Below are 14,838 nucleotides of genomic sequence, written 5' to 3'. Positions count from 1 at the left end.
GCGTAGTGGGCGCTGGAGGATGCGGGGGCCCGGAAACGCAGGCAGGGAGGCCTGGGGCGGGCGGTCGCTCAGGGAGACAGCGCGGGTCCTGCGGGCATGAGCAAGGAGCTCAGGCAGACGTGGACCCGCCTGGGGTGCGGCAGGGACCCGTGGGTGACGAAGACGCAGAACCGCTAATGAAGACCCGGGCAGGCCCCAGCCCAGGCAGCTCCAAGCCCCGGAACAGCACTTGGTTGTTGCTGAATTTTGCTTTTGGCTATACATAGCCTGGTGCCTTAAGGCAGACATGACAAACTCTTACACCCACTGTGTTCAACTGTGGGCTTAGGTTCAACTGTCTCTCTCAATAACCCCTTTGGCCCTGGCCCGGTTGCTAATTTGGTTAGAGCGTCGTCATCCCAATACACCAAGGTTGAGGGTTTGATCCCTGGTCAGGGCACATGAAAGAATGTGTCAGTAAATGGAACAACAAATCGACGTCTCTCTGCCTCTCTCTCCCCTTCCTCTCTCTCTTTCAAACCAATAATAAATAAGGCCCATTTGGGCGACACTGAGAAGCAACTGAACTAGGTTGCCCTCAAACAGCAATTGCTTTTGAGGGTCTGGTTCCCCGGAGGTGAGACCAGGGGAGCAACTTCAGAGAAAGCTGCCCTGATTCCCAGGCAGAAGACGCCAGTTACCGCAGGGTGGGGGTAGGGTTGGGGGCACGAGGGGAGGAGGGAGTGCCACGTGGTCACAGGCACACAGTGCGCGTTCCTTCCTTTCTGCGCGGCCGGTCACCCTGCTGTCCTGCTGTGCCTCCCACGGACTGGACCCACGTGGTTACTAGTGTGAGGGCGTGGTGGGCTGTGGGCTGAGAAGGGGAGGAGGAGGAGCGGCAGCCGTGGTGCCTACAGGAGGTGCTCAGTTTCTGCTACTCTGAGCAGAGGATCTGAGCTTGTCACTTTGGCAAAAGATCTTGGGTACAAAGGCTGGGTTCCAGCTGTGCCCAGCAAGCAGTGGGTGCTTTATAAACAACAGAAATTTAGTGTTCACCGTTCAAGAGGCTCCGAGGTTCAAGATCGAGGCACAGGTGGAATCTGTGTCTGATGAGGACCCACTTTGTGGTTCATGGTGGGTGGGAGGGCTGGGAGAGCTCTGCGGGGTCACTGGTCCATCTCCTCACGAGGGCTCCATCCTTAGGACTTCATAATCCCCCAAAGGCCCCACCTCCGAACACTATCACCTTGAGATTTCTGTTACGAATGTGGAGGCTCACACTCGGTCGGTCTCTATGCTGCACGCACCGGGAAGAGCAAATTCTGGCTGAGGTGAGGGGCCGGCCAGCAAAATCTATTTCCTGTCCACCGTGTCTCTGGTTCCCTCTTTGTCTTGGGAATTTCTGCTGCGCCAGCAGAAAGCCGGACCGTTCCGCCACCACACCGCCGTCCGCGCTCCCAGCTCCTCTCCCGCCCCGAGCTGCGCGGCACTCGCGTCCGGTCCGAGTGCACCAACGGGAGGCCGAGCCTTCTCCCTGCCGCTCACACCCCCTCCTCCGCTCTTTCCACCGCCTGCCGAGCGCTCCTGCCCTGCGCTTCCTCCCGGCTCATCTCACTTCCTGAAACACCCCTGAAGAGCACTGCTTATCTCGATGGCGCTTCGTTAGCCCTCGGGCCGGGGAAGGCGGAGTCCTCGGGCGCATCTGCCTGGGGAACTAAGTGCCACAGCTCTTTCAGATTCAGCCCACGTAGGACTGTCCTCCGGGCTCGCGGGAAGCTGGGATGTGTGGCCGGCCGAGGGGACCAGAACTGATTGCCCTGTGATGGGCTCTCCCTAAGGACAGGGGCCGTCGGGGAGAACGCTCCATTGGCCTCGAGAAGGAATGGGTGAGCTGTGAGTCTGAGACCGCCACCGCTGCGCCCGGACCTCCAGCAAGAGCGGGCGCTCCCTGGCCCACACGGATCCTGTTTGCGTGCCTGTCGCCTTGGGGGGGCTCCTCGGGGAAACCAAGATGGCTGTCAACAGCACCGACCCGTTGGTCAAGATTTCCTACATCACCGCAGAGGCTGTCATCGGGCTCTGCGCCATAGTGGGCAACATGCTGGTCATCTGGGTGGTCAAGCTGAACCCCAGCCTGCATACCACCACCTTCTACTTCATCGTCTCTCTAGCCCTGGCCGACATCGCTGTTGGGGTGCTGGTCATGCCTTTGGCCATTGTTATCAGCCTGGGCATCACCATCGACTTCTATAGCTGCCTTTTCATGACCTGCCTGTTGCTGGTCTTCACGCACGCCTCCATCCTGTTCTTGTTGGCCATCGCCGTGGACCGATACCTGCGGGTCAAGCTCACGGTCAGGTAACCTGCACAAAGAGGGGTGGTGTGGGGCCTGGGAAATGGGGCTACAGAGTCCAGGCGCCGGACTTTTTGATGAAAACAAATCCAAATTGGCCTCTGCACTTGAAAGGAGTTCTTTCCACCATTTGGTTCATGAGGGGTTTAGCAATGATGAGCTGAGACTCAGGAACAAGAAACAAAGGAACCCCACCCTCCCCCAAATGGCTAAGGGAATATCTGCTCTATCAGCCAGAGGATCTAAAGGTGATAAAAGCCTGCTGCAAATTTAATGAGTAAAAAATGCTCTTGCCTTTCAGAAATGATAGCCTCCTACTAGATAAGATAAAGAACAGACAGATAAGAATATGAGGAGATAAACTCACACTTCTGTTCCCTGCAAATGTAGGTTATTTTAAAGTTGTTTTTTTAATTTTGCTTCCTCTTCCATGTCCAGAAGGGGACCAAAAAAGTTCTCCCCTGCACAAAATAGTAACGTTCTTTCCTGTGACCAAGGGAACGGAAGGGATGCCAAATGGAGAAATCCAACTCCCCAGGCGTCCTGGCTCTCTGGGTCTCGTGTTTCTCCTCTCTCCTCTTGGGGAAGAAACATCGTGAGGGAACTAGAGGAGAACTTATGATACAAACAAGCCTGAGTTCCAGTCCCAGATCTTGAAGTCTGATCTTGGGCACGTGATAGAAGTTTCTGTGCTCTGGTTCCTCATCTTTGCGTAGCGGTTGAGGTGCTCCGGACGCAGCCTTACCTCCCTGCAGTCTGAGCTTCACCGCTTCTGGCTTGCACTAGTTACTTGTGTGATTCACCCTCTCACCTCTGAAATGGGGACGATAATCACACCCTCCTCATCACAGCGAGGGAACACAAGCGAGGCTCTTAAAAAAAAGTGCCTGGCGTATAGTCTCTGCTCAAGAAATGGAAACTATACCATTTATTTTCACTATTGTCATCAGTGAAATGGAAGTCACCATAAAAAAAAAAAGGTCTCCAGTTTATTGTGAGTTTTCTGCTTGCCGTCGGGAGAATGTTGTCAGGAAGGGCGATTTAAGGAGAAATGATGGCTCTTCCTGGGTGAGGCTCTGATGGACCCGGAAGCATTTCAACATGACCTCCCCAACACCACACATTCCTGTCACTCACACACCCAGTGTGGGCGTCCCTGCAGGAGCAGAAGCTGGGCATGCAAGGGAAAGGGGGTCCGGGGGGAGGCAGAGTATAATCAAAGGACATTGGCACCGAAAAACAAACACCACAAACAAAACAGTGCAGGCAAACATGCTTCGAGATCATTTCCCACCACAGAGGCGATCCCAGGAGACCGAGATGATGCTGACCTCCCAGGAATTGAAGAATTCTTGGGCTACAAATGGACTCGCGGGTAGAGCATGCAGGCACCTGAGTCTAGGTAACTTCCTGATCCATTATAGCTCGTACTCCTTTAGAAAGAAGTTTGCAGATTTTCCTCGAATGACCATCTATTCGTCTTGCCTTCACACCCAGCAGACTTGTGGAAATGGTCACAGAACACTAACATTCTCACCCCTCCCCTTAGCAGCTCTCTGTCCCCCCACCTCTTAGCAAACGCCGCGAACTCACCCACTCTCTTCCATTCAAACAGATACAGGAGGGTCACCACTCAAAGAAGAATATGGTGTGCCCTGGGCCTTTGCTGGCTGCTGTCATTCCTGGTGGGACTGACCCCCATGTTTGGCTGGAACAAGAAAACGTTCCCAGGGTTGCCCGGAAACAGCACCTCGCTTCCTTGCCAATTCCTCTCCGTCATGAGGATGGACTACATGGTCTACTTCAGCTTCTTCACTTGGATTTTCATCCCCCTCGTGGCCATGTGCACCATCTACCTCGACATCTTCTGCATCATCCGGCGCCGACTCAATCAGAACTCTTCAAGCTCCAAAGAGACAGGTGCATTTTACGGGCGGGAGTTCAAGACAGCCAAGTCTCTGTTTCTGGTTCTCTTTCTGTTTGTTTTGTCCTGGCTGCCTTTATCCATCATCAACTGTGTCATCCACTTCAAGGGGAACGTGGTACCGGACGTGGTGCTGAACCTGGGCATCCTGCTGTCCCATGCCAACTCCATGATGAACCCTATCATCTATGCTTTCAAAATAAAGAAGTTCAAGGAAACCTACTTAGTGATCCTCAAAGCCTGCATGACCTGCCAGCCCTCTGAATCCTTGGACTCAGATGTCGAACAGATTTCTTAATAGTTATCCATGAAAGACAAAGGTCTCAGTGATCTTCAGATTCAACGTCAACACACACGCTTTAGGCCCAATCCACCTGGGCTGAGGTCTTTCGCATCCTTGATTCCTTCCACGGGTGTCTCCAGGTGTACCTCTTCTACTACCCTCTTCTTCAAATTTGATTTCTTTTTTTTTTTTGTCTTTCCTCTCTAACTCAGTTTTCTGATGCCTGGCTCGAGGAGCATGTTGTATTGTTAATATCGCCTGTCTTCCTCCTTCTTAAACAGAAGTCACGGAATCCAAAGGATACCTCATCGACTTAACAAAAGGCCCCATTCAGGCCACACACCTATGTGATGGGGACGCAGTTCCACGCCACGGTGGGACTGAGCGGAGGAGCCGGCTCTCAGCAGAGGCCCAGGAGCCAGTGGGGACAGAAGGAGGGAACTCGGTTGAAGGGGGTGCTTAAAGTATGGAATTCACGTGTACATGTGTTTGAGTAAATAAAAGATGATAGCCACCCTCTGTGTAGCTCTCTGATGAGGGTCAGGGGCACGCGTGGGCTCACAGCCTGCCGGCCACCTGGAGCCATGTGCATGTTCATCTGCGTGAATCCTGGGCGCCTCGCCCTTCCCTTCAAAACACGCTGTTCCTTTTTCACCTGGGGTGATCAGGGCTCTTGCCAGCTTCATGGTCCGTTTATTGACTGAGGGAGGAAGAATGGTTCTCCCTCTTGAGCTGAGTCCCAGTATCTCCTCTGGTGTTTCATTGTAAGAGGAGCAGGGGGGGCGGGGCAAAAAGATGCTGCATAGTTACCCTCCGCTGAGCGTTTTCTGTGTACTAAGCACTTTGCATACATTATCTTTTTTTTTTTTTTTTTATTTTTAGAGAGGGAAGGGAGGGAGAAAGAGAGAAAGAGAGACACATCAATGTGCAGTTGCTGGGGGCCATGCAGGCCAACCCAGGCATGTGCCCTGACTAGGAATCGAACCTGCAATGCTTTGGTTCTCAGCCCGCGCTCAATTCACTGAGCTGTGCACATACATTATCTCTTTAGGTCTTGACTGTCTTTGAGGTAGGTATCACCAGTATTATTATCTCCATTTTGCAGACAAAAGAACTGAGGCACAGAGGCATTAGGTAATTTTTCTAGAGTCACACAGTTAACAAGTAGGAGAACTGGGATTTAAACTCACCCCTGCCTTATGGGAGAACCCCAGCTTCTCACCACCTGTTCTCAGACATGAAGGGCTTGGAACTTCTCCAAAGTCCAAACTCTCAAGTTCACCTGGTGTACAATTAGCACATGCATAGGCTCAAGCTACTATTTATACACCCTAGGACTGCTGGGTTTTGGGGTTTGCGTTTTTTTTTTTTTGCCTTCGTTACCAGTGTTGGTCTCTCATTAATCGGGACACCAGGAAGGTGTAGAGTTTAAGTCATATCAGCCAAGCACAGAGTGTGGCTTTGGAGATTCCAGGTGGCAGCTCTGGTGTGGCCTATCCAAAATTACACCTGTGGGCGCCTACTCCCAAGACAATAAATGTATGAACTTGACAAGAGCAGAAAGATGGGGACTTCAATTAAACCACACCCAAGAGGACAAGAGCAGTGAAATGAATAAAAAAGTGAATTCGTAGCCAGTCCCGAAAGCTCATCCTAACCCTGCTCTGACGTGGGCGTCTGGCAACCCTGTTCATCCGGTTAACATCTCCGGGGAGGGTCCTGGTTCCCCCTCCCGTCACCCCAGGAAGGGCCAACACTATCTGGGAAGTTTGAGCGGGTCACCCCACCCACCCACCCACCCACCCACTTCCTGGCATTACTGGCGATCATATCTTGGGGGCGGAAGATGGACACAGCCCCCCAGTTCCTGTGGGTCCCTGGGAGTGGGGGTGGCTTTATCCCTGACACTCTCCCCTTCCACATTTTGGGGGATGTTTTTCCTTAAGAATTCCACCTGCTCCCCAACTTTTTTCTTAGTGGTATTCCCTTTTTTGAGTTGAGGCTTCCCTCCTAGTTAATTTCTGTGTCTAGTTAAAATGTCCCTCCAGGCCCAGGCCCTGGGTCCACTCTGGGGCTGCTGGTGGCCCTGGCCCACCGTTGTGCCAAGGAACCTCGCTTTGCCTACGGGGCAGCTTGAGGGAAGTTCTGGTTAGTTCTCAGTTTCTGGTGATCTTCATTCGAGCTTCTTGATTTACAATCTCAAACTTGGTTGCTATAGCAACACTCAGCACCAGCCCTTTCTGGGAACTTGATTTAAAAGGATCATTTCCCCAAGAACAAATCAGCAGTCTGCCCTGGGTCATCAGATGTCACCCCTCAGAGCTGTGGCCCCTGAGTTTCAGAAACGTACTGTCTTCTCTTCTCCCTTTCTCCTCCTCCCCTCTCTTCTCTTCCTGATGGAGTAGATTTGTTTTGTTTTGTTTTTTGTCAAATGGGCATCTGCTGAGCTAAGGAGCTCCACCTGTCCAGAAGAAGCCCTTAAAGTGAAAATGTCCCTTGGGGTGAACTCAGAAAAGATGACCCAAGAATAAGGCATGAGGAACTTGGGTAGAAATGGGGAGTTACACCCAGGTTTCAGGTTTGGAGACAACACCCCGGGTCTCCCCGAATCGCATCTCCTGGCCAGCTCCCCTCGGCTGAACAGGCAACAGTGGCTGTTGGGCTTTTACTCCAAAGGAAGAGAGTGAAACGACCACCCTGACAAAACCGAGGTTGCTTCCCCTGCCCACATATGGGCATGGTTTCACTGGAACAAAGATACATGTTGAGTAGCTGGGTTTATTTATCCAGTTTTTAAAAATCAAGTCAACTATGGATAAAGACTAAATGAGAAAAGCAAAGACTGTCTGTTCCTAGTTTACTGCAGCCGGGGAGTCTCAGCCGCCGTCCCCTGCATCTGGGCGGAGACTCTGAGGTGGCCAGGGGAGTGGGGACGCGCTGTGCTGGGAGCCGGGGAGGCTGCAGGGGACCTGACTGGGGCTGATGTCCTGGGGACGCTGCTGGCCGGCTGACTACAGGGGGGCCTCCTGTGTGCTTGGTTAGTGGGGCCATCTGACCTTCTCTGGTCGGTCCCAGTTTGGAAGCAGGACAAAAATGAGGGGAGCCGTCTGCTATCATCAAGTCCTGGCCGTTTGGGGCTGGTTGTTTACAGGGGTGCTCTTTGGTGGTCTGGGCTACTGGTGGAGAGGATGGCCCAACTTCCTGCTGGTCTGACATGGAGCAGGCTGGCATCCTGGGCCTCTTCTGCAGATAAGGGGCTGGTTTCCTGGGCTGGCTGCGGGTCTGCTCACGTGCTGCCAATCCGTCGGGACCCATCTGCTCCCGACAGCTTCGTGGTCCACCCCTAACCCCGCCCCCAGTGAGGCTACGGCCTCCACTCCGGAGTCAGGGAGGTTAGGTGTCTCCTTACAAGCCTTCCTCTCAGCTGAAGAGGAGTTGCCCCCCATCGTGGTGTACGGGCCACATGGACGGCCTCTGGGGACACCGGAACGTCGGCAGGGCACGGCACAGTTGCACGCACGAGTGTGTGCCTCTGGTGGGGTGTGTGGGCAGGGCTTCGTGTCAGGTGGTCTTCACCTGTGTGGGAGTCTCCATTCCTGTTTTGGAGTCTGCTAGGGAGCCCAGAATTTTCTCAGTTGCCCTGCTTTATTCTGTAGTTTGTGTCCATGAATGGTGTCCCTCCAATGAGGTGCCCTGTGCAGCGCACACCCTGGGCACTGTACGTGGTCACACTGCCTGGATTAACTGGTTGTCCCCTTGTCCCTGGTTTCTCCCTACAGGACAAAACCACATTAAGCTCAAAGATACCTGTTTCCCTTCAACAGACCCAGGATTCCTGAGACCCCTGGATACAACTCACCCCTCCAGTGGAAGGCTTGTTTCCACCCGGTCATGGGGTTCTTCCTTCTACTCTCTGTGACCGTCTTTTCAGGTAAGACGTGGGGAAGGACACCGTCAGCTCCCCCGGCTTCCCAGAGGCCTGCGCTGCCTTCTCCTCTCCTGCTTGGTAGTTCGGACCGCTGAAGGAGTGGGATGGGGAAATAAAAGGAGGCGAAAATAGATCTTGTCCAGAATAGTTGTTCGTGTCTCCGGTTACAGGGCGGTGGGGAATTTCAGACCCTTGGCTTCAATGAGGGCTCTGTGTTCTCTCTGTTAGTCTAGGTTCCTCTTGCCCCCTTACCAATGTGTGTGCAGATATGTTGGGATGGGCCTTTCCTATCTTTGCCCACTGCTGACTCCGAAGACGAGGCTGGGCTGGCCCTGGCTCCACTGCCCTCCGGCCACGTGGCCTTTGAGAGTTGCGGCATGCCTCCGGCTCAGCGCCCCCACCTGTAAACTGAGCATCACATCATCCTCCCTGGGAGGCTGACGTGAGGACAAAAGCTCGTATTCTATCCATGGACATCAAGGGCGTGAGCCTGCTTTGCAGGGTGGTCCCGCTCGCCGTGAGCTGCCCCGGGGGCAGCATTTGAGGGGAGCCGGGCCCACATCTGGAGGCTGAGACGAGGAGAGGCTGCTGCCCCCATCTCTTCTCCTTGGTTGGCCACTTCCCCAGCCACGGTCAAGCCGGATGTGGTTTGCATGACTTCCTCGTTGTGCAATATCCTGAGATGATATCGATCCTCACGCTGGTCCTGCAGCCGGGAAATAAGAAGCTCTTGGTCCTGAAGAACAGGGCCTGCTTCCCTGTTTTCAGCCCCATGCGGCCAGCAGATGCTCCCTAGCCTTTCCGCTTTCATTTTTAGGGTGCAAGGTTGAGGGGAGGCTCGGGGCAGAGATCCCTGAACAGGAGGCCTGAGGCTCCTCAAGCCTCCCACCAAGCCATGGTGGGAGGCCTCTGCTGTTCTTGCAGAGGGGGACCCATATTTTATGCACCCTTTGCCCCCGGGGCGGGCGGGGGGAGAAGACTCCCCCAGGGCTGCTGCATTCATTGGCTGGGCCAGCTGTGACAGGCCCCGCAGCCAGCCTGGGCGGCTTAGACCAGAGAAATTCACTTCCGTAGAGTTGTGGAGACTAGAAGTTCAAGGTCAAGGCTTTGGCAGGTTTGGCTTCTCCCGAGGCCCCTCTCTGGTTTGCAGAGGGGCCCCTTCTGCCGGTGTCCTCCTCACGTGATCACTCCTTCTGTCGTGGGACAGAGGGTGGGACAAAGGTCACGGTGGACTAGAGCCCGTTCTCACAACTCCATTTCAACTTCGTTGCCTCTGTAAAGTCCCTGGCTCTAAATATGGTCACACTCTGCACTCCTCGGGGGAGCATTTCGACATATGACCTTTAGACAGGCTTCTCACTCAGCCCGTAACAGGTGCCGCCCCAAACAGGCGAGAGGCAGCCTCCCACGCTTTAGTTACTTTCCCTCCAGGAGGGCAGGAGCTGCACTGTGTTTAAAAGAAAAATGGTGTTTTCATGCATGGGTGTGTGTGTTTTAGGGAATTTATTGGGGTGACATTAGTTCATAAGATCATATAGGCTTCAGGTGTACAACTCTATAATGCGTCATCTGTATATGGTATCGTGTGTTCACCGCCGCAAGGCAAGCCTCCTGCCGTCACGGTTTATCCCCGCTTTACCCCCTCCTCCCTTCCTGTGCATGTGTCTTCGGACAGAGGCCATGGTCATGGACAACAGGGTCAAGGAGAGCTTCGTGCTGGACACGGCGTCTGCCGTCTGCAGCTATGACGCCCACTACAAGGACCACCCCAAGTACTGGTGCCGGGGCTACTTCCGAGACTACTGCGACGTCATCGCCTTCACACCCAACAGCACGGGCCGCGTGGCCCTGACGGACACGGGGAGCCAGCTCATCGTCACCGTGTCCTGCCTGACCAGGGAGGACGCGGGCTGGTACTGGTGTGGCATCCAGCGGGACTTTGCGCGGGACGACATGGACTTCACCGAGCTGCTTGTGAGTGACAGCGGAGGAGTCCGCGCCAGTGACTTCTGGCCCGTGAAGGGTAAGGGGCGCACCGGGGGTCTCCCTGGGGGTGCCCCACGGTGGTGGCTGTCCACTGGGAAGTGCCCACTGAAGCCCGTGGGCACTGGCTGAGGTCCCTCCAAGATTGTCTGCTCTCTCCTTCACTGCAGAGAATGGCGGCAGCTGGGGGTGCTGGGGGTTAGCTTGGACTTGGGGGGAGAGGTGGGTGTCTGGGCCCCTGGGGTGCTCCTGGCACCTGGGGAGGCCTGTGGGGGCCGACAGTGTGAGCGCTTTGTGCTGCCAGTCAGGAAGGGTGTTGAGGTTGTGATGAAGAAGCCCCTGTGACGGAACTCCCCCCACTGGGTTTTGGTAGCTGTCCGGAGCACGAGGTGGCGGTTATGCCACCTGTTGACCAGCTCTGTAAGGATAGGTCAGTATCGGCACCGGCCCTCTCGTGCCTCCGGTGTCCCCTCCCAGAGCCTGCAGCCTGGGGCTCTCTCGCCAGGGGCCGCTTCAGGGCTGCCCAGGGCTTTCGTGTCCATCTGCAAAGGTGCCCCTCCTCTTGGTGCATGGAGCCCAGTCAGGGTCCGAGGGCATGGCTCAGAGAGCAGAGTGGGGGCTGGATTTCAGTTCCGACTGGTTCCCTCAGGTGTCACCCCTGTGCGGGGACACACCGCTGTCCCTGGTGTCTCTGCCTGACCCAGCATTACCCATTCTCCGCGGATTGAGGGAATGACAGACAGAGGTGCAGAGATGAGAGGCAAAGGCTGGGCCTGGGAACGGCCTCGCTCGACTCTCAGCAAATCCTTGCCGGTGCAGGCCCGGCAGGGAACAGGAGCAGAAGCTGCAGGCCTTCCAGAGTGGTGCACAAGGCCGATCACTCCAGGTGAGCAGAAACCTAGGAGACAAACCCACTGGGCGGGGCGGGAGGGGCGACCCCCCAACACGACCACTGGCCTGCACCCGCCCCTCAGCTGCGTGTTGTCGTCCACCACCGCTCCGTCTCTTCAACCAGTGACCATCTGGTTTCTTTAAAAAGATACAGTGGAGGGCTCTTGGTCAAAGAGGCCAAGGCAGGGCTCAGAACTGCCCTGTCCCTGTTTCCGTGAGAAAGGAGAGAGCACCGTCTCCTAAATGCAAGGGCAGGGACATGGCTGGTGGCCCTCAGAGACCACTGGGGGCGTCGGCAGGACTTCACCAGCGCCACCTATCTGCTGCTCTGGCGGTGTTTGCTTCGTCCCCTCCCCAGTACTGCCCTTTGTGCTCCCCACCCCCCCCCCCCCCGGGAGAAGATAGACACCCATGCCTAAACTGCTGAGCTCATGTCCCCCCCTCAAAGGCCTAGACAGTCTAAGACTGGATCCGTCTACTCCAGGTCCCAGGTTTGTTTCCGAGGAAGGGGCTCAGCCCTGCACAGCCAGACACCTGCCCCGGGTCCAGTGACGTGTGCTCTGGAGGGTGGGGGCCAGGGGCTGGCTGGGCGCAGGGACGGGGCAGTGGAGGTTGGCGGCGGGGGGGGGGGGGGTCTGGTCTCAGACTAGGGGATCCTGCGCCGAGAGCCAGAGGTGGTTTCTTCCAAGGGATGTAAAACTGTCCGTGCCCCCTCCCAGGATGTCCATCCTCGTCTTCTGCGTGCTGGTCACAGCGGTGGGGATCATCTCCATCATCAGCCACCTGTTCCAGCGGAGGAGGTGTCAGAGAGCCAGGAGAGGCGAGCAGCGGCTCGGGGAGGGGAGGAGGCGTGAAGGGGATCAGGGAGCAGCTTTCCAGTGAACGAGAGGGACCCTCCTCTTGTCGGCTGGACCCTGAGACCCAGTGCAGCTGGTCGGCGGCCTGGGGAGACTTGGCCTCGTGGCAACTGGGCACCGTGAGAGGGGACAGAGAGGGCCCTGCACCCTTCCTCAGCAGAGGGCTGTGCAGACGAGGGAGGTGGGAGGCCCTGAGACAGTCGTGCCCGCCCCACATCTGCAGGGCGCCCGCCTCCCGCACACACACCCCCTGGGAGGCAGCCCTACTCCCCGAGTGAAACGTCTGGTTCATCTGGAGGGACGAGAAGCCAAGCCTCCCATCAATGGAGCTTCTGGGGCCCCTGGGGGAGCAGACAGAGAAAGGTTGCCCAGAGAAGGGTCAGCAGGGGAAGAGGACATGCCTGGGGGCAGCGACCCTAGTCCCAGGCCCCGGGAGAGCGGGCTCTAAGCCGTGTGCCTTCTCCCACCTTCGGACAATTACAGGTAAAGGCCTGAGCAGGAGCCAGAAAACCAGCCAAGCTTCCCCTGTGATCCCCACACCTCTGGTAGGTCCGCTCCCTGGCTCCTCCGCCCTGAGCTCTGAGCCCCACAACTCTCTGACCTGGAGGGCCCCCCAGCCCCAAACAGAGAACAGGAGCTTCCTTCAGGAGGGGCTGTGAGGACCTGTCCACCTTTCCTTTGGGGCGGCCTCCAAGAAACCAAAGTCCCCAAGGCCACTACATGGGCATTCTGCTAGCCTCTCAAGTGGTAGAAAGGACACCAGACACAAATACCACTGTTTCGCCAGTAGTTTCTCTCTTTCCTTCTTCCTCCTCCCTCCCTCCCTCCCCTCCCTCCCTCCCTCCCTCCCTCCCTCCCTCCCTCCCTCCCTCCCTTCCTTCCTTCCTTCCTTCCTTCCTTCCTTCCTTCCTTCCTTCCTTCCTTCCTTCCAATGCTCAAGTATTTCCACAGAAATACTTGAGCAATGGAGAGACTGTAGGTATGATTGCAAGAGAGACGCCAACCCCCTCTGGCTATGAAAATGTAGAAAAACAACATTTCAGAGAATGGGAGAAACAGACCTTGAGACTCTTGTTAATGAAACATGAAGATCTAAGGCCAGAAAAATCTGAAACTCCAAGCTGAGGCCGACAGGTCTCATTCTTTCCCTGTGACAGTCCAGCCCCGTGGCCACAGCGGGACCCCTGAGAAATGAGCCCTAGCTCCCCCAGCACTCCTGGTCTTTTGTTTTCTAGGAGCTTGGGGAACCATATAGGTGACAAAGCAATATCTTTCTCTGTTTTGGCCATGGGGACACATTTGTAGTCTAGGTTTTTGCAAAAACCACGGTCACTGAAAGCATGACCTATTTAACAGCATGGGCATCAGTTTTACTTCTCTGGCCTGCTTTCTGCTTCCACCCTTGAGGACCCCATTCTCACACCCCCCGGGGTTTTTATTCATACATTCAATTCCTTCGTTCAGTGAACAGGGACCATGCTCGGTGCTGGGGCTGCAAACATGAGCAAAGGAAATAGCATGTGTCTCCACGGAGTTCATAGTACAGGGAGGGAGAGATAGGCTAACACACACACACACACACACACGCAAGTGTGAGCACACACACACACACACACACACACACAGCAAAATCGTCACCCAAAGTGAGTAGAGGAGAGACATGGGAAAGTGGTGACACGGGACCCCAACCCTATACCCTTCCAGCGAGGAGTAGTAGCACAGCCTGCTCGTGAGTGGCCCGCTTCCTCCCACTCAGGCTGTGGAAGCACGGCAGCCTGAACCCAGGTCTTGCCTGGCTTTTACGGTCTGGGGTTCTGAAAGAGCCCATAGCCTTCCCACCCCGGAGCTCAGGCACCAAGACTTCTCACTGACCAACAAGCTTGGATTTCGGCCCGAAAACAAACATCAGCGTCGGGTGCCTGGAAGCCCTCGGGAGAGAGTCGGCAGCCTGGGCCACAGAAGCCCTCCACAGGGGTAGGCGACAACTCTCAACTCTGGTTTTCCTTTTTGTTTCCCACGAAGTAAACGACTCTTTGAAGCCCCTCCCGTGCGTGTCCTGACCCCAAAGGAAGTGGCTCAAATTGGACAGATGCGACTGAAGATTTCTTTTATTTAGTTTCTAAGCAAAGTGAGGCTCCAGCAGAATCACCGTGACGACTGGCCCACCGCTGCAGCTAGGTAAGAGCAGCGGTGGCCAGAGCGGCTACGCCAGGCCACGCCCGCGCAAGGCCAGTCGGAGGACACAGGAGGAGGGGCAGTCTCGGTGTGGGGGCCCTGGAGACCACTTGCATTGCATTTGTGAGCCAATAAATTTCTAAGCGGTGTTGAACGAGCTCCAAAGTATGACTAACTTCTCCCGGGACGTCACTGGAAAAGTATTTCTGGAGAAGTTTCTTTTTAAAGTGTACTTATTCCGACTTACTCCTGAACTGGTATTAGGGGCTGTCCTACCCAAAGCAAGGGAGAGAGGCTAGGCCGTGCCTGTCACATTCCCTCAGGGAAAGGCAGTCCTGTAGGGGAAACCGCCACCAGACTGAATGGATGCTGCTTTTGATTGACGAGAAACCGAAGTGTGAAAACTCAAATGTTCATTCAAATCAGGCAACACAAATCAAGAGCGGGGCGCCAGCTGCTGGGCGT

The 14,838-nt window shown here is 55.4% G+C and overlaps 1 protein-coding gene across 1 annotated transcript; it reads left to right on the top strand.

The window, feature by feature from the left end:
* Window positions 1–1,491: 1,491 nt before the first annotated feature.
* On the top strand, window positions 1,492–14,560 carry LOC114489153 (transmembrane domain-containing protein TMIGD3-like). Its single transcript, XM_028503148.2, is given in 7 exon segments — window positions 1,492–2,337; window positions 8,364–8,470; window positions 10,143–10,490; window positions 11,270–11,336; window positions 12,061–12,161; window positions 14,221–14,246; window positions 14,249–14,560. Coding segments are annotated over 7 exon segments (1,062 nt in total). The 5' UTR covers window positions 1,492–1,990; the 3' UTR covers window positions 14,315–14,560.
* Window positions 14,561–14,838: the final 278 nt, after the last annotated feature.

Source organism: Phyllostomus discolor, chromosome 14 (assembly GCF_004126475.2).
Source record: "Phyllostomus discolor isolate MPI-MPIP mPhyDis1 chromosome 14, mPhyDis1.pri.v3, whole genome shotgun sequence".
In the NCBI taxonomy this organism is placed as follows: domain Eukaryota; kingdom Metazoa; phylum Chordata; class Mammalia; order Chiroptera; family Phyllostomidae; genus Phyllostomus; species Phyllostomus discolor.
This window is presented reverse-complemented; position numbering and strand designations above follow the sequence as displayed.